This window comes from Scomber scombrus, chromosome 20 (genome assembly GCF_963691925.1).
Source record: "Scomber scombrus chromosome 20, fScoSco1.1, whole genome shotgun sequence".
Lineage (NCBI taxonomy): Eukaryota > Metazoa > Chordata > Actinopteri > Scombriformes > Scombridae > Scomber > Scomber scombrus.
Genome location: NC_084989.1, coordinates 3,002,175 through 3,025,800, shown reverse-complemented (window position 1 = coordinate 3,025,800; position 23,626 = coordinate 3,002,175). Strand labels below are relative to the sequence as shown.

Here is a 23,626-nt window from a genome sequence, read left to right as displayed (position 1 = left end):
GACAAAACAGGTTAAATTCTGATCTGTTTGAATTTAAATTCACAGGTTACAGTATAAATACAACACACTGATCCTTGGACTTGACCTGTTAACCAATCAGTAACCAAAGCTGCTGCCCTCTGTTCTAACCATGTCACACATAATGTGAGGACTTTCAGTAAAGTCAGCTTATTAATCAAGTGAGACTCTAATTACAGCGAGGGCCAGGGTTCTGCTTTATGGATGTAATTATTCAATTTATTAACTTTTATGTGTCGTTTGTACTACTGAGTTCAGTGAAAGTATTCATTTTATAAAGACCTTAGTATCAAATTGATTAGGCCTGCAACTTACAATTTTTTCCATTGTCCATTGATCTATAGATTGTTCTCATCATTAATTGATTAGACCATAAAATCAGAAACTGAGAAAAAATTTTTTTTTTGTCCTAAACTCAAATATATTGTGCTTAATATCATAAAAATAAAAATTCACACTGGAAGCTGGAACCAGATAATTTTGTACTTTAAAAAGTCAGATGATCCAATCAATTATTGATGAATTAATGCCTTACCACTAGCTGATTAATTTACTCATGGTTTTGGCTTTAAAATGAATTAAGTACAGTCATCCACCTTTTAATATAATAATTATGAGTCTGTTTGACTTATCAGGAGTCGACAATTACCGTAAAAACTGGTATATAGGATACACTGTTTTTTATTCCCTTTAATAATTGGCTGCATCTTACACATCAGTGTGTCATATACAGCAGTAAAATGAAGAGAGAGGTTGGATCTGGATATGGTTATATATCTGTAAAGGAGCGTCCACACGCTAACTTTTATGTTTTTCTACTGGATGGAACAGAGGATGATGCTTGGTTTGACTCTGGGACTGACACAGAATCTGAGGACAGTGAGCTTGGTGAGACTTACTGAGACTTGGGAGCAATATTTGCACACAGCGACAGCTTTGGTGAAGAGTTTTTGGGATTCAAGTAAGCATACAGCTACACACTGTATTGAATATGTGAAGTTACTGTGTTCTTTTAAAGGTTTAATTAATACTCATAGCCTTGCCTGAACTGTTATGAGGTAATAGCCTACCTACTGGTCCAGCTCAGTTGAATCATTACCGGACCATTAACCAGTAACCTAACACACTGTTTCAGGTGGAATATGTGTGTTTTTATTGTGTTTCAAATAAAAGTAGATTGAAACAGTTTTGGAGTAACTTTTATAAACTTAAATGAATAAGTACTGGTGCATTCAAGTGATACACTGATGCAACGTATGTACTGGTTTTTATCTTCACATATGTAATGCAGTTTGAATGATTTTAAGAGATGGGAAACACAGTTGCAGTATTACAGGAATAGTGTGCAACAGGTCTGATATGAAAACATGTATACACGCAGTAATGTGTGTGTGTGTGTGAGCTGCGGCAGCCTCATGACTGTCACATGAGACCAGCTGAGGAAGAAGCAGCAGCTCAGTGCAGAGCTGCAGGCCCAGTACTGTAGCCTCATACACAGTCTCTATCATTGTACTTTCATATCTCAGCTTCTCTTCTTGCTCTCAGCTGTGGTTTGATAAAGTGATGTGAATGACTTTTTTTTTGCTCGTTCTATGTTTTTACTGTCCCTGAAGCAGAGTGATTATAATACTCTGCTTTGTCAAAGATCTGTGAACCCTCAAGTTCTGTTGGTTTATCTTAAAACCTATTCATTCTGCACTTTAATGAGTCTCATTGATCCTTTAATAGAAAAAGACTGAACTATTCCTGCACGTTCCGCCTGCAGTAAAAATGATAGAGATTGATTTCATGGGGCAGGTAGATAGTGAAAATAAAAAAAAGTTTTCCTAAAGTTGAAGCTTCTGGAGAAGGCATGTTTTCACTTTAATACACAGCAACTTGCACACGTACTTGGAGAGGAGTTATTATTTTTCAGTAACAGTTGAATGACTGAAAGAGTTTGAAGTGTCAGTCATGAATGTGAGCTGAAAGCAGTTTAAATCAGTTGAACTGCAAGCATATAAGTTGTCATATAATCAAGTTGAAGCTATGGAGTCAGTTGAATGGTCACTTTGTATACTGTAAGTACTGAAAGAAGTTGAACATTTGGAGAGTAAGAGCAGCTGAAGTGGCAGTCTGATGTATAAGAAGTGAAAGCAGTTGAAATGTTAAAGTGAAACCAAAAAGAGTGTTTTTATGTCCACCTAGAGATCATTTATTGTGTCTGTACCACTCTGACACCCCTCTACATGGAATGATTGAATCGTTAAGCCAATCAAGTACTGAATAATTCAGTGCTGATACTCCCTCTTGTTGTCTTTAGGTACATTTTGACACGGGAGGACAACATGTGTTAACTCAAAAATGAGATATCATTTAATTTAAACTAGGCCTGTTGACTATAATTTCCAAAATATGCATAAAACCTGTGGTAATAAGTTAGAATGAAGTTGGCTAAAAAGGTCTAACACAGAATTGGGTGATAATTTAAATCGTCAAACCAGACTGGGTGAGTACAAGTTGCATGGTTGATGGGAAGACAAGTAGGGTTGTATAGGTGTACAGCACTCAGGGTCTCTGGGAGCAGGATTGAGAACCACTACTCTACCCAAAAAACTTCAAACCTGGCTATTTGTTGTGCCCATGCTGGCAGCAGATCCACAGTAAAGTAGAGAGCATTTGCTGGGTCACAATGCCAGTGTGCATCCACCACCAACCCCCCCACATCCTGGATTATGATCTCACTCTACTGTATGAACTACCAAGGTCAGATAGAAGTTGATGTGTATAAGTTCAGTTCAGTTTCAGCCGCCCTGATATTGAAATTCGTCCTTCTAGTTGTTCTTTTAGTGAATGTTCACAGTGTCACTACAAAAAAAACTCATCTACTTTAGTATATGATCTCATATCTCCTCCTTTATTTACATCAGGTGACAGAATGAATGTGAGCCACATTTACAGAAGCAGGGAGCAGTTTTGGCGTGTCAGTGACAGTGAGGTTCGGCTGTGGGTCAGTCAGTTTCAGCCAGGCTGCTGCTGCTGATTATTGGAGCATTGACTGCTTACAGTAGCCAGAGGGAAGGCATGATGTGAGCTTGTCATCTCCCATCACCAGCTTTATTTTAGAGGATTTCCCCCCTGGGCTGCATGCACATGTGCACAGAGCTATGTGGTCCTCACATGAGACCACCTTCCAGCCTGAGATGAAACTGGGTCAGTTGTGATGAAAAGGAAGCCAGGGCCACAAAATATGTCTCACATATGTTTTATATTCAGCATTAACAGCAGACACACATCTGTGCAGCTGTGTTTCACAGTTAGTCATCAGCTGTATTATTAACTGATAAATATCTGATGCTACAGTCCTTTACACAAGCAGTTAAACATGTTAGCAGCTAAAAAGCTTTCTACCTACGTCACATCCCACTGTTTCATTTGACTCTAATGGAGTTTGGCAAGTAATAATATTTAGTTTAAATGCTTTATTCCAACAATAAAGGAGAAATATTCTGCACATTTCAATATTTATAGTGCAGAACATTTTTGCACGATTTAAACGTGTTTTAGCTCCTGTTTCTTTAAGGCGCCCCTCTGTTCTAGTGGTTAGCTCCTAGAAGCCGTGTCACGCTGACCTCTAGTCTGTTGGGAGGCTACATCAACAAACCATGAAACAAACTATAGTAGTAGGATTTCACTTTTTCTCATGCTTTACTCAAAACTCAAATACATCCGTTACATGTTCAAGCTGAAAAGTGACCTGAAATATGAACAACACATGGATACGCTTTGAACAACAACTTAACAGACGGACATTTATGAGAGTGTGCCAGAATGTGATGTCAGCATGCAGACAAAATAGGGGAAAAAAATCACATGATAACATGGCTCCTTTTTAAAGAAAAGGGTTTTTGTTTTTGTTTTGTTTTGGAACAGTCTTCCAAAACGAGACAAGGAATCCATGCACTTCTTCTTTTTAAAAAAAAAAAGCATCTCAAGACCCATTTGTTTTCTTTGGTTCCTCACGATTATATGATCTTTAATTTTTGGATTGTACCCTTTATTCTTTTTGTTACACATTAGCTGCACATTAGTTACTTTCCTGTTTCCTTTTCTGTCATTTTGTGATTCTGTCCACTAGCAGTAGTCATGTGCAGTGAATGATCATAAACCTCATATCTAACAATAACTAACTTCACCACACCAGGATGCACCTGCACCTTTCACCTCATCACGTCATCACATCCTACGCAGTTTGCCTGCTCTTTTTGCCCCATCTGACGTTGCTCAATCAGCATCCTGAGTGTGATTCTGTGTTACAAATCAGTCAAGTTAACACACAGGAAGAAAGAAGAAGAGGCAGAAATTATTTTTTTTCTGAACATCAGACTTTGCATTCCTTATCCAGTCATACTGGTAGCAGCTAAAGGAAAAATGCTGTGGACATTAAATCATTTCAGGGCAGTTGGTCTTGTTAATTTAACATTCAACAGAATAAATGAGGGCTTAAACAATTAGTGAAGGGACATTTAGCCCTGACTCACATTATGTCTTGATGGATGGATTTCTGGGTTGTAGTTGGTTCTCTTCTAACTTGTATACTTTCAGGAATACTGCATTATATCTAACAATGAAGGTGTAATGATTTAGAACCAGAATTCAGGAGAAAGATGTTGTCTTACTGTACCTAAACATGGCCCTTGTGTTTATAGCCCTAATGTTGTTCTTGTCTTTCAGGGGGAAGTTTGCTGTGGTCAGAAAGTGTGTGGAGAAATGTACGGGTCACGAGTACGCCGCAAAGTTCATGAGGAAGAGGCGGAAAGGCCAGGACTGCCGGATGGAGATCATCCACGAGATCGCGGTGCTTGAACTGGCCACGGCCAGCTCCCGCGTGGTCAACCTCCACCAGGTCTTTGAGATGGCCTCTGAGATGGTGCTGGTCCTGGAGTTGTAAGTATCCAACCTGCACAAAACAACAGTACACTCTATACTTGTGTGTGTGTGTGTGTTTGTGTGTGTGTTTGTGCATGGACTGATATGCCTGTGAGTGTGAGGGGGAAAAATGGTGATCATGGATATCTGGTATCATGAAGCTGTTAATCTGGTTAACAACTGGCTCTGTTAACCAGCCATGTAATGTGTGTGTTCATATGAATTACAATCATCAGGACCATGAGTGGAATACCTGAGTGATGGAACAGTGATATGAGTTTACATGATAGTCAGTGATTATAAAGTACATACATTTTAATAGTAAAGCTATAAATATGGATGGGAATTATTACATGGACCTTTTCTAAACACTGTCGGTATGCATGATGTTCAGTGAGTATGTAAAGGAATGGATTATCCATTTATTTTCCATAGTGCTTTTCTGTCTCATGATGAACAAACTATTAGGATGAAGTCATACACTCATGACAACTATCACAAAGTCACCTAGTGTTCTCCAGAGGTACATGTTGGTGGAATAAGAGATTAAAGGCATATGCAGTCAAGCAATGAGCCTAAGACAACTGTGCCTGTCTACAATGAACCAAAAAACAAAGGTTCTGGTGGAATTGTGTTTGTAGCTTGTAGCTCCAAGAGCACAAAAAATGCTTTCAAACATGAAGATAATCTCATAATTCAATTTTTTCAATTCGGTTGTATTTACATAGAACCAAATCACAGATCATTAAGAGCTTTGTAGGTGAGGAGGATTTAAAATTCTATTCTGGATTTTACAGTGAGCAAGAGCAGAGAAGCTAAAATGGGAGTAATATGATCTCTTTGTTGTTTTTGTCAGTGCACGTGCAGCTGCATTCTGGACCTGCTTTAGAGTTTTTAGAGACTCATTGGGGCAGAGCAATAATGCAGCACAAGTAACAAATGCCTAGTTTTTCTGTATCACTTTGAGACAGAATGTGTCTGATTTTGTAATATTACGTAGATGAAAAAAGGCAGTCCTTGAAATGTGTTATATGTGGGAGTTAAAGGACGTATCCTGATTCTTTCAGAGAAAAAGGCTGTTTTGTACATCCCAGCTCCCGTAGTAGCAGCTCTGCTTAAAAGCACAGAAGAAGAGCTTTGGTGTCACTATTGTTATGAAGACAATAGGGCTGGGTGATATGACCAAAATCCCATATCCTGATATAGGTCATTTCATATCCCGATAACAATACCTATCCCGATATAACACATTTTTATTCACGTAATAACTAGTTTGTCAGTTAACAATATATTCCACACCAAAGATGGACAAACTTCAAACAACGAAAAATACTCCTGTACAAAATAAATAGACATTTCTGTCTCATCACATGATATAATACCTTATGAGCTGTAATATATGACCATATTTATTAATGTCATAAATTGTACATAAGACAAGATATATTTCTCTCTGTCACTTACACATGCACACATGTGATCCAGTATCATGTTAACTACAGTAACCGCACCAGTTGTCGATGATCTCATCTCACTGGTCATGCCTGGGCCATGCTTGACCTGGTTTCCAGAGAGGAGGGAGAGAGTGTATGTGTGTGTGTGTGTATGTGTGTTGTGAGAGAGAGAGAGAAAGAGAGAGAGAGTTCATGGTCAAGAAAGTCTCTCTCTCTCTCTCTCTCTCTCTCTCTCTCTGTCCTTGTCTCTGTCCCTGCACACGCTATATTGGATTTAGCCTGCATCTCTTACCATAGTGACATCCGACCCCCCCACCCCTCCCCTCCCCCTCCTCTCCGTCCCTTTCACACACATGAACATCCTCAACATTAGATGATATTAACACATTGTGTATCAGCTTCCATTCGTTTTGACCTCTGCACACACAGCACCTCATCACTAACACACAGACATACAAACATCTGGAGGCAAATATCCCACCAAAAAAGATCCTACACATACAGTGATCTTCAACACTGATCATTTAATGTCATAGTTTGGTTGTGAGTGGTTGTATGTTTTGCTCATACAGTTACTGAGACCTCTGAGCCCACCTGAAACACTACTCGTCCATTCTTGTTGTAAATGAATTGAACTGTTCATCAAGCTTGTAACCTATAAGTATGAAATCAGTCTTCCTCTCTGCTCTGCCTCTGTGTTTACATGGAGTGACAGAGGAGTAGACAGTGCCAGCGTAGTGTGGATCATAGTGTTTTACAGGATTATGTGCTGTCAGAAGCACATGCCATACAGTGCAATCTGTCCCGTTAAGGAGATCCCATAAATGCCCCTTTTAAATGCTCCAATCCTCCCCCAACTCAGTCCATAATCCCAATCCCAGCCATTGTTCATAAAAAGGATAATCCTAGAATTAACTGCTGCCCTGCTTGAGGGTAGTGCTCCTAGCCACAGACAGACACAGTCAGCTGGCACATAGTCATACACAAACACACATTCAAACCACACACACACACACACACACACACACAGACACACACAGGGAGGTACTTCACATACAAAAATAATAACCATTATCCCAAAACTGAAAAAAATTAATCAAGGAATAAGAGATGTGAGGGATTTTGGAATGGGGATTTCCATCTTGATCTCTCATAATTAGGCTCCTGTATCAGACAACATACTGTATATAAATTCATTCATAATTCATGCTACAGTAACTCTATTTACATGTGTTGATCAGTTTGGAGGTCCCTTAAAAACATGTTGCTGCATGTCTGGAGGACATTTCTGTAACGTGATCTTTCATTCCTTAGAATAGCAAGAGCTTAACAGGATGGTATTATTATAGAGTCTAGAGGCTTTACTGTAACTGTGGGAACATCTGCCTCCACCTACTCCTATGACATATTTAGCCAATTAGATCTATTTATCTCCAGTTATACTTGAATGTTGGCTTATATGTTCTAACAGTAGAGTGTTTGCAATGAATTTAGAGTGACGTAAGTATACATTTCAATATGTTATCTACTTATCGTACAATAACATACCTATCAGCATCATCATGTCTATATATGGACTTATCATATGATACATGGACATGACCTTGATCATTTTTTGACCTCAGTATTGCCACACTTCACATTAGCAGCTAAGAGGCTATTCATGTCACATTGACTAAACAAGTAGTGTTTAGCCCCCCCCCCCCCAATAATCGTCAAATGACAATAATATTGTTTATCGCGATTATTTCTAAGACAATATATTGTTCAAACAAAATGACTTATCGTGACAGACCTAAACTCTTAAACTCTTATTTTGATGACCAAGCTGAAGCATTGAAAGAAGTTGAAGCAGTAATCACTGAATAAAAGCTGCCATAGTAATTCAAATGGAAGCAGTGAGATGAGCCTACGCATGATTCTCTCTAACCATTCAGATTCAGTTGAAGTTCAAACTGGAGTTCCTCCTTATTCTCCAATTAAATTCAAAAATGCCCAAATGATGGTGTATATAATCAATTAGCATCATATCTGTTAAATAGTAACATAAGAAAGAGTAGCAGCATTATCAGCTTCTGTTAAGTAAATGAGCAACTTACAACCTTATAAAACTTCTTAACAGCCATTGGAAATGAAATCAGTTGAAGTCTGGCTGATATGAGGAAATGAATGATAAGAATAAAGGGATGAGTGTCTCTGTGTGATTGCCAGAGCTCGTGTCAGCACCATTCAATCCAGAGAATCACTGAACTACCCCCCCCCCCATCCTTCCTCCTCCTCCTTCTTTTTAAAAATATTTCACCCCGTGCTTTTTATACCAGGAGGGAAATAGAGCAGAATGCTTTCATTCTTTCTGTGGAGGGATGTTGACAACATGCTCTTGTCTCCTTCTTTTTTTTCTCTCCCCGTCTTTTATTCGGCGGACAGCTGACAGATATTTCGGGCAGTGGGGCAAATGGTGATGAAGGATAGATGGAGGAGAAGATGGATGCGATGGGGGGAGGAGGGGCAGATATTCTTCAAATGAGGGTCAACTGGACATAGAAAACTATTCATGCCATGATGGGAGGAGGGGGGAGAGGGGGGGGGGGGCTGGCAAAGCTTTTTTTTCAGGCTGGAAGAGAGAGAGGAAGGAAGAAAGAGTGAGAGTGAAGATGAGAAGATAGGGGGAGAGACAGAGGTGAGAATGGTGTAAATGAGAGGGTGATGGAGAGAGCAGTTCAACAGAAAGAGGAGGCTGTCCACAGAGAATGAATGAGAGCTCCGTGGCCTCATTGCTGGCTGAGCTCCAGCTGGGAGTTCATTATGTCAGTTGAGCCGCACAAGCGCACGTGAGCAGCCAAAGCATGGCCTCTCGCCCAGAGAGAGAGAGAGAGAGAGAGTCACACAGTGGGGAAAAAACATTGGAATGACTTGTTAATATTCACAGTTCAATAACACACACTGTTATTGATGTTTCCTGTTAACTCCTGGTAGACTTCGTCATACATAAAGACTTATCGTATCCATATAGTGTTCAATTCAATTACATTTCCAAAACTTTTCTCAGTTTATTTGGTAATAATAAAGATGTATAGCTTAAATATAAGCACTAAAGAACAATAAAAACTAGAAAGTAAAAGAGAATGTTTGATATAATGTTCACATGGTGCATATTCGTAAATAAATGAAATAGTGTCTTGAAACCGTCACAAACTGTAACAGCAACCCTGGTGCTAGTTATTCCACAGCTGGATACTTTATTATATTATCAATCAATTAATGAATCTTTATTTATATAGCACCAAATCACAACAAAAGTCATCTCAAGGTACTTTACACATAGAGCAAGTCTAGTCTGTACTTAATTTGAAGACACCCAACATTCCCACATGAGCAGCACTTGGCGAAAGCAGCAAGGAAAAACTCCCTTTTAATGGGAAGAAACCTAAAGCAGAACAAATTATATGCATGTATTAATTAATTTTGCATTTTGATATACAGTATGTGTACATTTGCAACCACTGACCTTATATATATATGTATATATGTGTGTGCTCAGTAGAGTCATCTTCTGAGTTTAGTAATGTTTCTGTAGTGTTTTTCAAATATTAGCAAAATAATTGATGACACTTAGAACCTTAAACACAACATGGATCCAAGGTGCTTCACACAAAGGAAGATCACACAAAAAATAGAAGACACAATAAAAAAGAAATCAGAAATAAAAATACAAGATCATAAAATAAATAGTGACAGTTAGACACAGTTAATAAACTAGGGAGTAAAAGTAAGTTTTAAGGTTTTTCTTAAAACTTTCAATGGTGGGAGAGAAACATATGGGGGGAGGAATAGAGTTCCACTGTTTTCGGGACAGCAATGGAGAAGAGCCTGTCCACATAGCACTTGGTCCTGGATCTGTGGACAGACAGGAGTCCCTGGCCAGATGACTTAAGTTATCTGCCAGTGTGGTACGGGGGACAGGTACGAGGAGTTCTGTTAAATACAGGGGAGCAAGTCCATTCAATGCCTTATTAACAACTTGACAATTGTGACGTAAGTATTAAAACATCCATTGTGTTTTCAATCAGCGCCACACAGACATTAATGAGCTTAATGAATGAATTATCCCTATTTACACTGAGCTTTTATACAGCAGTCATCTCTCAGAGTGCAAACACAATGAAACAGGCAATGCTATCAAAGTATCAGGCCTGTGACATATGAGGAAAGTGAAGGCTGTCCCTCAGCATACATTTTAAATAGGAATAGGTATTTACAGACTGTGTGAGCAAAAACACACAAGAAACCTGATTCTCAATAATTCATGTTTACAGTCCGGTAAACAAACTCATTAAAAATATGCAATCATTAAGATCCCCCTCTCCCATCCTTGTGAAAAGTCCTGTATTCCAGCATAGGAATACTGATTCGTTTGTGAAGCTCTGGGAATGGATTTTGAAAAACGTGTGTTTATGTAGGGAGGGTGGCACAATAGGGGCCCACAGCTCATTTTTGCCCTGGGGCCCCATAGAAAGTTAATTTGTCCCTAAATATAATTACTGGTGATGTCAGATTTCAGGCACTTGGACTAATGTGGTCCATTGCTTGAGTTATAGTTTGAGAGGACCACTTCTCTACTCTAAATGGAGCCGTTTCCATGTGGGAAACTCCAATTTGCTCTATATGAATACATCATGAGTGCAGGACGGAGGGCTGCTCCGAGGCATTCACTTGACCTCACTCTGACTTTATCTCTCCGCCTCTCTGTCACGCACATTTGTCTCTTTGTCTCTGCTGTCCTTTGTGGATGTAGTTATTCTCCTCCACTGATCTGCTTCTGTTGGAGCATTTCTATCTACCTGAAGTTTGACGGAGAAATCAGAATTTGATAATTCCCATATCTGCACTCAGTTTATGTGAGGCATTCTTGTAAAGGAGTGTCCAGTAAGTTCATACTTGCCCTGTTTTTCACATAAGGGGTTGCTTCAGATAATAACACATTCCTACCATTGTATTGAGTGTGTGTTTGTGTTTATGGTATGTCTGAAGTAGGTCAAATATGAAGCAGAGTATTTAGGTCAGCTGACGTTCACTTTTGCTCTTTTTTTTCTTCAACGAACCCATCTGAGGTTGAGGGTAACGGGTGCAGATCAAAGCTGGATTGATCCATTCCCACAGTACTGTGCTGACACTGATTTCATTAATTACATTAGCAACTCGCCAATCAAACTCTGACTGCCCTCTGGCCTGCATGAACCTGACCTCTCACTGGGCTTCAAAGCTACTGTCAGGCTTCAGAGGAAACGCACAGCCAGCAGGCCCATCTGCTTTTGTTTGGGACCATATGAATGGAGGTGATGACTGTTTTGTGGTGCTGTAGATTGCCCATTTAGTGAGCGTCCTCGGCCATTGAGGACCAAAATGTTTATTCAATAGTCTATTAATTGATTCATTTAGAGAGTTTACTTGTGTTTAGGAAGCCAAGAATGTTGTACATTATGAAGGAAATGTAATTACTGCATTGATTCTGTTCACTGGCAATGCATTGTCCAGGCCAGGAATTGATAAGTTCTTTGTACCACACAGAAGTTGTAGAGAGATGGTTGGGGATGCTGTTGGAGAACAATTTGTTCTATTATGAATTTTGACTCCTAAATTGCACCAGGTGATCTCTGCAAGCTCATGAATCAAGTGGATTTGGTCGCATGTTGCCACAGTGCTTCTGAAAGGAAAAAGCTGTGCAGAGGAAAAAGCTCAAGACACCGGATTCTGGATTGGAAAGAGTTGATGTTTAGGTACTTGTGTGAATTTAACATAATTTAAAGCAATTTTAACTGAAATATGATGTTCACCATTTAATATACTTTGAAAATAAATGTTCCCTTACTTTCAACCCCCATTCATTTGTAATTCCAAGTGGACATCTTCCTGCAGAGTGGACAAAATACATAGAGATTTGAAACCACCGTATGATTGCTCTGAAATGAGTGCAAATCAACATATTTCAGCCTCAACACCCCAGAAAATGTTGAAATAAATGTGGTCTAAAATGACCTATTCTCATCAAAGGGTTACACCTACACCTCTCAACCCCTTGGAGGTATAACAATTGAGCAATTGTTTTGAACAATGCCTAAAATGACCACATTTTAGATGCTTAAGCTTGAGCCCAAGGAGAGCATTTACTCCAAAATGTGGGGTCTCTGGGTGCTTTGGAACCCATTCCGTGATCGTATGAAATTGGAGAAATTTTATGGCAAATTAGGATTGGCAAGAACTTTTTTTCTGGGACACCCAGAGCTTCCAAAATCAGCACATTGTAAGCTCTGCCCAACATTTCCCAACATTTTCCCTCTCAAATATCAATGGCTGAGCCATTAAGTTATTGCCATCAACCTCCTCTTTCCAATACCCGGAGACTGAGCCATCTGGTGGATGGGGGACATAATTACGCCAAATTTCTCGACCTTGTCATCTAGGGAAAATTTAGTTTATTTAGGGCCCTCTCCTGAATTTTTAGGACCCTGGGAAAGCCCCCAAAGGGAAATGTTCAGCCTGTCCAATTGGGCCCCATGTTAAGGTATTTGAATTCTATGCCAGTTCCCTGAGGGGGGACAGACTTGTATTAGAGACGCGTCCTTATTTGTAATATCTTGCTCCTTAGTTAATGCAAATGTAACACTTCCTCCATGTTGACCTGTTGTCCTGATTAGGGATGTCATGATTACAGATTTTTTGGTACGATTATTGTCAGAGAAATAATCACAGTATTACGATGATCACGATTATTTTTGCATTAATTAATTTCACACTACCATGAATAAGTAAAATCACATGAAAACTCATAGGTCTTGAATTTTAATTTATTTCCATCTTTGGATGCTTTCATAACAAAATAATATAGCAACAATGTAAAGTAACCAAAAAGTACAAGAAAAATGATAATAATCCCATTTGGAATTAAACAAAAATCACATCTGCTCTGTAAACAATCAATAAATGCTTACTTCAAAATCGTTTAGTTGAACATGTTTATCTGGGACACTGATTTTAGTTAACATTTGCTTTAGAGAGCGATCTTATTCCTGTCTTCAGAGAAAAAGTTATGCAAATACACAAAACACAAATGTGGTACGTTTTTTCCTGCAACTGATACTATTTAAAGAAAAATGGCATCCAAGAGTCAACATTCTTCAATTTCTTTTACCTTTAACAATTTCCACAGCTCAGAAATTAGGGAAATTAAAATTAAAATTTGTATTCTTAAATATTGATGAATTAAGAAAAAATTGGGCTCCAGCAGAAAGGGCAATATGAAAGATTGACACCTCTAATGAAAGTTCACGCCCTCTACAAAGTAGTGCAGTTGGTTAAATGTCACAATAGCACAGTTCAACCACTAGATAGAGACAAAGACCGTGTGTTCGCATTGAGGACGACGGGGCAGGCTATCTGCAATTCATCCCCCATGCCATGTAAATAAATGGAAACTGGTTTGAACCGACTCAAAATGATCCAGAGACATTGAAGTAGCTGTTACTAGGAATATTATGTGACCAGACACAACTTTTAACCCTTAAAACAGCGAAGGTATGACATAATTTGTAGTTGTTAATTTACAATGGGAAGTTTGTTAGGATTTTTCTTTGACGGTTTATTCCACGAGTTACGGTGTGTCATATGACTATATTCGTGCTTGTTTAACTGCCCTGAGACGTTTTAATTTATAGGGGGCGCTGTTGCCCCCGCCGGCGGGGTAGTAATCTTTTTTAAGAAAGTAACTGTATTCTGAATACACCAATTTAAACTGTAACTATAACGGAATACAGTTACTCGTATTTTGTATTTTAAATACGTAACGCCGTTACATGTAATCCGTTACTCCCCAGCCCTTCTTATACAGGCCATTGCACAGTGACACTGAAACTGTTTGACGATTTGAAAGGAATCGACCTCACACTGCGTCAATCATGTTTGCATACAAACAGCGAAAATACTACTGCACTACTATGAGACATGTTCGGCTTTACGTAACGTTACGTGAATGCTGCTTAACTTGTCCCTTGCACTGTAGTCAAAAAAATGTGTTAGCTAACGTTAGCCGAGCCTCACAAGACACCGTTGTCAGCCGGACGCCGAATCAGCACTGTTTAAACGACAAACCATAGCAATATAATCATCTTCAATATTTTGATAATAATTATAATTTAAAAGCCTGTCTTCCCTACTTGTTACATGTTTTGGTCAAACGTCCTGTTACTGATGAAGCCACTGCAGACTTCAGAGACTCCACTATTGTTTATGTTGAGAAACTGTTCAAGATGTTCTGGAAAACTCCGGAAACTTGGAACCAAATGATAAGATTTTTTAATACTTGATAGTATGGAAGCAGTTTGGTCAGTAAACTCGTGTCAGTGCCAAGTATGGAAGTTTGGTGCCAGCCCTAACCTTTCATATATTAAATATTTGTGTATACTACAGTGCTCTGGCAGCTTTCTACTATAGAAAACGGTTTTCACAGTTACACAGTCTTGAACAAAGCAAGAAGACAGTATGGAAACATGAGGTTAACGTTCAGACTTTGCAGCTGTTTTAAAGATGATCCCACTGACTTTAAGACTTTGTGAAGAGACTAAGATGTGAAAGTACACCTTTCTTTACAGCCTCTACACACGACTTACCCTGTGTAGATACAGTCATATGTGAGGTAAATGGACCATATGCAGTTTTTAATCTTATCTCAGCCGTCACACTTGAATTCATCTATGTGTGTAGTATTTGCAGTAAAGCTCCTGTGTAGCAGACCTTCCAGAGCAGGAAGTGTTTTGTTGTTTTCTTTATGTCAGACTGGATTAGTTTCTGTCTGATCCTCTGAGGAATGAAATTACATTCCATCAGTTAATGCACTTGTAGAAAGCAGCTTCATGTGCAGGTGTGCGTGCGTGCGTGCATGCACAGCGCTGGCACAGATTAGAAGCAAATCACATCGCAGTACACAAACACACACTCCCTCAATTGCAGTTGATATCTTATAAATCCTGTCTTCTCGTGCGCTCTGGTTTCTGATATTCTCCCATTCACTCACTCACATAAATTGTAAACAAATCCAGCATGTTAATCCACTAACCACTTGTGTCAGGGTTTATTTATTAAAGGGTTTAAGCTCAAAGGTAAAGCTTATTTTATTAGAAACATTTAAAGAGAATGTATTAATACACTTTTAGTATGAATGTGTAAGCGCTATCTTTTCCAATAAAAGATGCTCTTGTCTCTCGGTTTACATGCCTCCATGTCTGACGCGCTCCAGCGTTGTCAAAGGGTTTTAACCGAGAGCTCCGCCGGCCCCAATAGCCACACTAATATACCCAGGTGCTGCAGTCACCTGTCTATAAAGAGGAGGCGGAGGTGAGAAACGGCATCAATTGTGCTTAGTCATGCCGGCCTCAAAATAACCAGAATTAACAATAAATCACAATTTCATAACTGTTACAGATTCAACTAATAATTCAAACCATAATATTTCATGTTCATATCTTATAATTAATCAGATAAATAATAATAGTAGACCAGAAAAAATCTAATATTCATCGAAACATAAATCAAGCATTTGGCTCCAACAGAATGAGTCTGACATTGTAAGTGATGTTACAGTAGTGTTTAGTTTCACTTATGGAATTCCTCATTGAATTTAGCACTACACACTACATATATACGATATCACAAAACTTAGATACATGAAACAAAGTTCAATGGGAGAAGTTAGTTCTTTTTTTTAAATTGGTTGAACTGACCCTTTTTCTGGCAGCACGACAGCTCAGGGTTTAGCACAGGACAATCACAGCAACAAGCTACTGATCTCTATTGGAGGGGTGTTAACCAGATTGAGTAATTCAGGCTTAATCAGGATTTTAAAAATCAGGATTGATGTTTAAAGCAGGAGGGCACAAGAATGGGTTAAGAAGTTCTTAAACTCATCTGCTAAGACTTTATGAAACAGTTGAATCCTGGTTTAGTTTGTTAAACTCGAGTTTGTCAGTTGAAGCTTTTCACAGTCAGCTCTGCTTTAATGAAACAGAGCTTTTCTGTGTGGTTTGTGTAGGTTTCCTCTGGACTGGACTGAGTCCTAATACAGAGTCCAGTTTACCCACAGATATTAAAGGATAAGTCAGATTTTTTTTTACATTTTGTTATCTGATAACTGCTTGAATGAAGTCTGACAGTTTCCAAACAGGTTGAAAACAAGCCAACTGATGTCTTAACCACTTTATTTAGACGTCAATGTCAAAGTGAAGGCTCCCAAAATGTTGGAAAAACTGACTCGGTGTATAACTACAGTAAGGATGATAGATTCATTCTGCACAGTCTGTCATGTCACAGTCTTCCCAGAATGTAGTAATTCTGTAAGGACAAACCTGTCTTTACCGATGTGAATGAGGTCCACTAGTACAAACGTAAGGCATTAATAAAGCAGAGTGGACTGTGGATAAAGTTTGCCTTGACTGCTGTGAGCACTGACTGTACATCAGAGTCAGGACCTCTGTGTGTACAATGGAGGTCCTGTGGGCAGTTTTTCATTAACATGCCTCCAGACTGTTTGTATTCTCTGTACTCGGGTTAAAGAGCTTTTCTTCTCACCTTGAATAAGCAAAACCCTGACTGACCCCTCTTCCTCTTCCTCCACCTTCCTCTGAGATAAAGCCTAATTCAGCAGCACCCTGAGGGAACGCCTTGTCTATTCCTGACTGCCCTCTCTCTCTCTCTCTCTTTTCAATCATGCACCCGTTCTAATTGAGTTTATCCATCAGAGTTTATCTCAGGTCAGAGGAAATTACAGATACTTAAAGGAGGCCTACAGTTTAGCTACAGTTTTTGTTTTTTTGGTTTAGACAGTTTTCATTTTGCTGTTTTTTTAGGCTTTTTTTCTGGTGTCAGAGGTGGAGAGAAAGTGATCAGTCAACACTACAAATGGCCTCGTTGAAGTGAAACTCATAATTAGTTTGCTATGTTTGGAGGTCCTCTGCTATTTCTGCCAGCACCTCCAGCAAGTCGGAACGCATACACACACACACACGCACACACACACGCACACACACACACACTCACACAGCCTGGTCTAGAGAGGGATTTATTTCCACGTTGTCTTGTGGGATCTGCCATAAAAAGCCCTGACAAGTTTGATGATGATTTTGGTGAGCCTGTGGATGAAACGGGAACACAGGCGGTAGTTTGGGTTTCCTGCGGTCGCCCCGGTTTCCTCCTACACTCCAAACACATGCAGGTTAGGTTAACCGGAGACTCTAAATTACAGGTGTTGATGTGTGTTTGTGTTTGTGTGTGCGCAGCGCGGCCGGAGGCGAGATCTTCAACCAGTGCGTGTCAGATCGAGAAGACGAGGCCTTCAGCGAGGAGGACGTGAAGAGGCTGATGAGGCAGATCCTAGAGGGAGTCTCCTTCCTGCACCAGAACAACGTAGTCCACCTCGACCTGAAGGTCAGCGGAGACACACAAGCGTGAAAAACCACGTCAGACACTCTCAGTTTAGTGTTGAGAAGATCTGTAATAGCCTGTATAATGAAGTGTAATTCTTTCTCTGGGAAAACTACATCACTATGACATTGTAATACAAATGGCCATGGTCAGCTCTACATGTCTGATGTCAGTGATGATAATTCATCAGAAAATGCTCAGGAATAAGATACACATGCTTACATTCTTTAAGCATTTAACTGACAGTTTTAGAAGAGCCTGAAAAAAATTCATCTGTCAATATTCACTCAGTATGAAGTGTCTCCTTTACTCAGACTTGTCCTGATTGGACAAAACACGTTGTGATGGATTTGGGCAGTCATTAGACTTTATATAGCACATTTCAACAAGTGTTTTACATAAAAACATTAAAAGCATGAGGACAGAATATACAAGCAACACATGGCAATATAAAGACATTTAAACACAATTGAAAAGTTTTAAATTGTAAATTAAAGTAAGCTGAAATAGAATAAGACAGATAAAACAGGAAAATCAAAAGTGACAGTGGAGTGTGAGATATTAACACTAAAATGTGATTTCATAAAATTCAGCAGCAAAGAAAAGTTTTCAGCTGTGATTTAAAGGAACTGAGAGTTTGTTCAGATATGTGAAGCATAAAGACCGAACGCTGCTTCTCCATGTTTGAATCACATGCTAGCCATAGCCATAGCATAACACAAGTATCACATTTTTTATCAGCTATCCACGAAAAACTCAATCTCAATATATTTAAGATCTGCTTTATTTAACAGTTCATTTACAATACATGTTTTCATATTAATGTCTCAGTTTACCTAAATTACAAAAAAACCTAATGTTTGAAAGTGTGTTCTGTAAATTATCCAGAGTAACTGGATTTTCTTTTCTTTAATCTTTAAACATTTCAAGTTCACTGCACTGTGTTAGCACCAGAAACCAAATCCCAGTAACTTTTAGTTTTTCACTATTTGGATGAACCAGCCAACTGTAACAAGTTAGCATCTGAACATCCACTGATTATAAATGACCAGGCTGAATTGATTCTTGGCTGTAGTATTGAAAAATAAAATATATGAGATGCAGTGCAGCTGTTCAGAAAGTTAAGTCACTCCACCTCTTCATTTACCAAACTGGCAGTTTTATAAAAACTTGTTAACATTCTGACTCGTGTTAGAGAAGGAATCTCTAAAGGCCAGAATGTATCAATGGCTTGAGTCCAATGCAGTACTTCAAATTTCATCCATCAATAATAATAAAAAAGACTTTTGGTGTTTAGAGACTCATGATAGAAATGAAAGAACATGAAGTTATGAAAATATGAGCAGCCTTGTAAACATGTTCAGATATTATGCTCAGACAGAAAAAGGTTCAATATATCCCAACCGCAGCATGAGTAATTACACTATTTCAAAAATATTTGAATTAACGTAACAAGTTGACTGCAGGTGAATATACTGAGATATAAACCCTGAATACTGATTAGAATTTACTACAAATAAGTGTCTCCTGTATGAAACTAGTGAGAGAAAACACACATTTATTGGCTAGATATGAAGAAGAGAAGATAAGCTGTTATGTGTCCTGTCTCAGCCTCAGAACATCCTGCTGACCAGCAGCTCTCCTCTGGGCGACATCAAGATCGTGGACTTTGGTCTGTCCAGGATGGTCTGCAGCCACCAGGAGCTCAGAGAGATTATGGGAACCCCAGAATACGTCGGTGAGTCGATGCTCGGTCTAACTTCTACCACTACAGTATTTACACTGACTCAGTTGCGATGGATAACTAGTGTGTTTGTTTTCTTTCCAGCTCCAGAGATTCTAAATTATGAGCCAATAAGCACAGCAACAGATATGTGGTAAGAAAACTCTTCAGTCTGTTAGTGATGAGATAAACACACAGTGCTGCTGCCTTTATACTGATGAGTTAAACTTGATGGAGAATGTCATGAAGATTTGGACTGTTCTGTCTGTATTAGTACAGGTTTGTAGTGTCAGCATTATCACTGTTTTATATGATTTCCTGTTAAAACTGTTACAACTTCCTTCATAAACTTTATTTCAGTTACAGATTTAACAAAGTGTTTCTGAAGATGCTGCTCAGCAAACTGTTTGTAGAGTGTAATTTGGTGTAGTGTAATCTGGTGCCCCCTAGTGGCACATTTCTTAGTTTTCCACTGTAATCCATAAAAATGTAGGTTTCAGAGATTTTTGATATTTTGTTTCAGCACCTCATTTGAGTGTGTGTGTGTGTGCCGCCTTCGGCCCTGTTGAAAATGTAAATGCACCTTGTGAAAAATGTATTCTTTTTTCTGGAATACCTGGGTTGCTCATGAAGTTGTGTGTGTGTGTGTGTGTGTGTGTGTGTGTGTGTGTGTGTGTGTGTGTGTGTGTGTGTGTGTGTGTGTGTGTGTGTGTGTGTGTGTGTGTGTGTGTGTGTGTGTGTGTGTGTGTGTGTGTGTGTGTGTGTGTGTGTGTGTGTGTGTGTGTGTGTGTGTGATTAGAACGGACACATATCTGTTTTCACTCTGGTGGTGAATCACAGCAGCTCATGACATTGTTTTGCTTTTTTGATTGTTCACTTTTAGTAGATTTTCCTTTATCAAGTGAGAAAAACAGGAAGAACGGCACTGTTGCCTGGCAGCATCACATCCACAAATCACTGAAAAATAAGAACATAACTTTATGCGGCTCTACAAAAACAGCTTGTGATGACCATAAATAACATATCAGACAATACAGAGAGGAGAAAGAAGGGTGTGGACAAACCAAACTACCCACCTTCTACATTATTAACACAATAGTTTCCTGTTTGTGTATATTATAAATATTCTCTCTTACCTTGTTTTGCTGTAGGTAGTGTATGTTAAAAGATTAACGGTGTACAGGATGTTCTAGGATGTTGTGTTTGCAGTCCTAACTTAGTCTCCTCTGTGCTCCATGTCATGTGATCAGGAGTATTGGCGTTTTGGCCTACGTGATGCTGACGGGAATCTCTCCGTTCCTGGGCGAGGACAAGCAGGAGACGTTTCTCAACATCTCCCAGCTCAATGTGAGCTACAACGAGGAGGAGCTGCAGCAGCTGGACCAGGCCGCCCTCTCCTTCATGCAGACTCTGCTCCGCAAACAGCCACAGTCAGTACAAAGCTCACTCATCTACAAGACACATAAACCTTTGTGGTTCTTTGTAAAATTGTTAGGATAGACACTAAAGAGCACAAAACACAATTATAATGAGTTTCATACCACATTGTCAGTAGCTGTGTGATTGGTAGGAAGAATGAATCCATGAATCTAATCTAATCTACTCTTAAGGATTACTTTAGAGAATAGTTTTTTCTCTTCTTTATTTCTAAGTATTTCACCGACTTGCTTTGGAATCATGTATCTAAAATTTGATTCCTAAAAAGAATATACACATTCTGTCCACAATGACGCAGGCTGCAGCTCCACTCTGAGGTGAATGCAGCATAAAATCACACTCGTGAAATCATCATCATCATCATCATCATCAATACAGTCACACTCGACGTTGTCTGTCACAGACAATGTGCTCTGTGTAAATATCATCAGAAAACATGTTTATCATTCCGCCTTTTTAACCGTTCCACTAATTAAAGAGTAAAGTATTGAAGAGTACAGTCTAGACCTGCTCTATGTGTAAAGTGCCTTCAGATTACTTTTGTTGTTATTTTGTCACATTTTTGCTACGTCTAAGGCATGCATCCTATTTATCAATCTATGTATTTATCAAAGTCATCTCAAGGCACTTTTCACATAGAGCAGGTCTAGAGTGTACTCTTTAATTTAATATAAAGAGACCAAACATTCCCACATGAGCAGCACTTGGTGACAGTGACAAGGAAAAACTCCCTTTTAACAGGAAGGAAACTCAAGCAGAACCGAGCTCTAGGTGGGCGACCATCTTCCTCATCTGGTTGGGGTTGAGAGAGAGAGAGGCAGAAGGGGAGAAGGAGAAATAAAGAGACAGAAGCGCATTAAAAATCAACATAACCATCAGCTTAATGATAAAGAATTCTAACTGTATTTGTGTGTGTGTGTGTTCAGGTTTCGGGCCACAGCTGAGCAGTGTCTCAAACACCCCTGGCTTCAGCCCTCAGAGACTCAGCAAAGCCAGACGCTGGAGGAAATCCTTCCAGTGGAGCTCCAGGAGGCCTCCAGCACTACCAGTAGCTCCATCAGCAGCCCCGAGACTCCTAGCAGCACAACCACAGCTGAGGAAGAGGAAGAAGGCTCAGTGACGGAGGAGCTGATAGTGATGGCAGCCTACACCTTGGGCCAGTGCCGCCAGTCCTCCACCTCCACCTCGGAGAAGGAGGTGCTGGCAGCCGAGCAGAAGGCCATCTCCAAACGTTTCAAGTTCGAGGAACCCTTCAGTGCCCTGCAGGAGGTCCCTGGAGAGTTCATCTACTAACCCCACCATCATCATCATCATCACACCACCACCAACCTCTTACTGTCTGAAGGGGAAAAGTTAGTGTTGTCACAGTAACAGAAATAAACCCTCTGATTATACAAACTCCCCTCCATATATATTCTATGTGTACACATTTTTTTATATAAGCACCTACTCATATAATCCTCCCAGAATGCATCAAGGCTAACCTTGCTTGACACGCACACACACCTAGACCTCCACCCCTAAAACAGCTCTGGTAGATTTATGTATCTTGGTGTTTCATTTGGTTTGCTGTTGTTCTTTCACCCCTCAATAACTGAATAAGTGGCCAAATGTTGACAGAGTGATACACAGAAGTAGTTCCACAAGCTACAGTAGAGTTTGGAAATTGAACTTCATCAACTTTTTTGGTGTTGAAGAGTGACGTCTTCTTTCTACAGCTGCTATTTTTGAACAATTAATCAGAGAGAAATCCATCAAAGAAGAGGCAGAGAGAGACAGAGGCTCAATCCAGATGTGCACCTTCTAGAGTGAAGGCACAGGAGGAAAAATGTACCATGAGACAGGGCTTTACATGTGAACAGATGCCATAGATACCCACCACTCCCAAACTCTGGACATGTATTATTATAATTCTATATTTATGAACAGAATTGACATTTTATGTGCAGCATCAAGCCTCGAAACATAAACAAAAACTTTAAAATATTGAGATTTAAAAGTGATTTTTTTGACTTTGAAAACAGCACTTGACTAAACAGCCTCACATCAAAGTCTGTTTAGTAGTTCTTCTAGAGCTTTCAATCGTTATCTTCCTCTGTAGATAGAGTTTGCACAGCTGTCTTGGAAAGGACTCCGAAAAAATTTAAATTTCAACTACATTTCCATGACAACCGGGCAAACTCTACTCATAAAGAATGTGTGATATTCTAAAAAAGCTCCAGAACAGCTGGTAAATGGCTTTGTGAGAGATTGTTTTCTCCAAGAATTCTTCTATTCTAATAAATATTTCTGCTGTGTATCTAAATTGTGTCTAACTTTTTGACACTTATTACTATTCTTATTATTATTGTTGTTATTATTATTGTAAAGGTCTGTGAGTCTGCAAATGCAGCATTTGATTTAACCAGATTCAAACCAAGAAGAGAAGGAAGTGAATGCAGCCACTAGACTGATTGATTAACATGTGGGTCCAGTTTCAGTGTTAGCCACCAGAGCTATGCTAAGGACACATGCTTGAAGCTCTTTACACACACACACCCACACACTCTCTGTTATAACCTGTAATTCCCCAGACATATGAACGAGAAGAAAAACCTGAAAGCTAAAATCATCCAGT

General features: G+C 39.3%; 1 protein-coding gene across 1 annotated transcript in view; it reads left to right on the top strand.

Annotated features, from left to right (window-relative positions):
- stk17a (serine/threonine kinase 17a) overlaps positions 1–22,302 on the top strand; it is a 32,869-nt gene extending 10,567 nt beyond the window's left edge. The window contains exons 2-7 of the mRNA XM_062441712.1: positions 4,732–4,944; positions 17,705–17,852; positions 19,461–19,587; positions 19,678–19,726; positions 20,823–21,002; positions 21,936–22,302. Coding sequence (XP_062297696.1) covers positions 4,732–4,944; positions 17,705–17,852; positions 19,461–19,587; positions 19,678–19,726; positions 20,823–21,002; positions 21,936–22,302 — 1,084 coding nt within the window. The remainder of the gene's footprint in view (positions 1–4,731; positions 4,945–17,704; positions 17,853–19,460; positions 19,588–19,677; positions 19,727–20,822; positions 21,003–21,935) is intronic.
- The last annotated feature ends 1,324 nt before the right edge of the window (positions 22,303–23,626 follow it).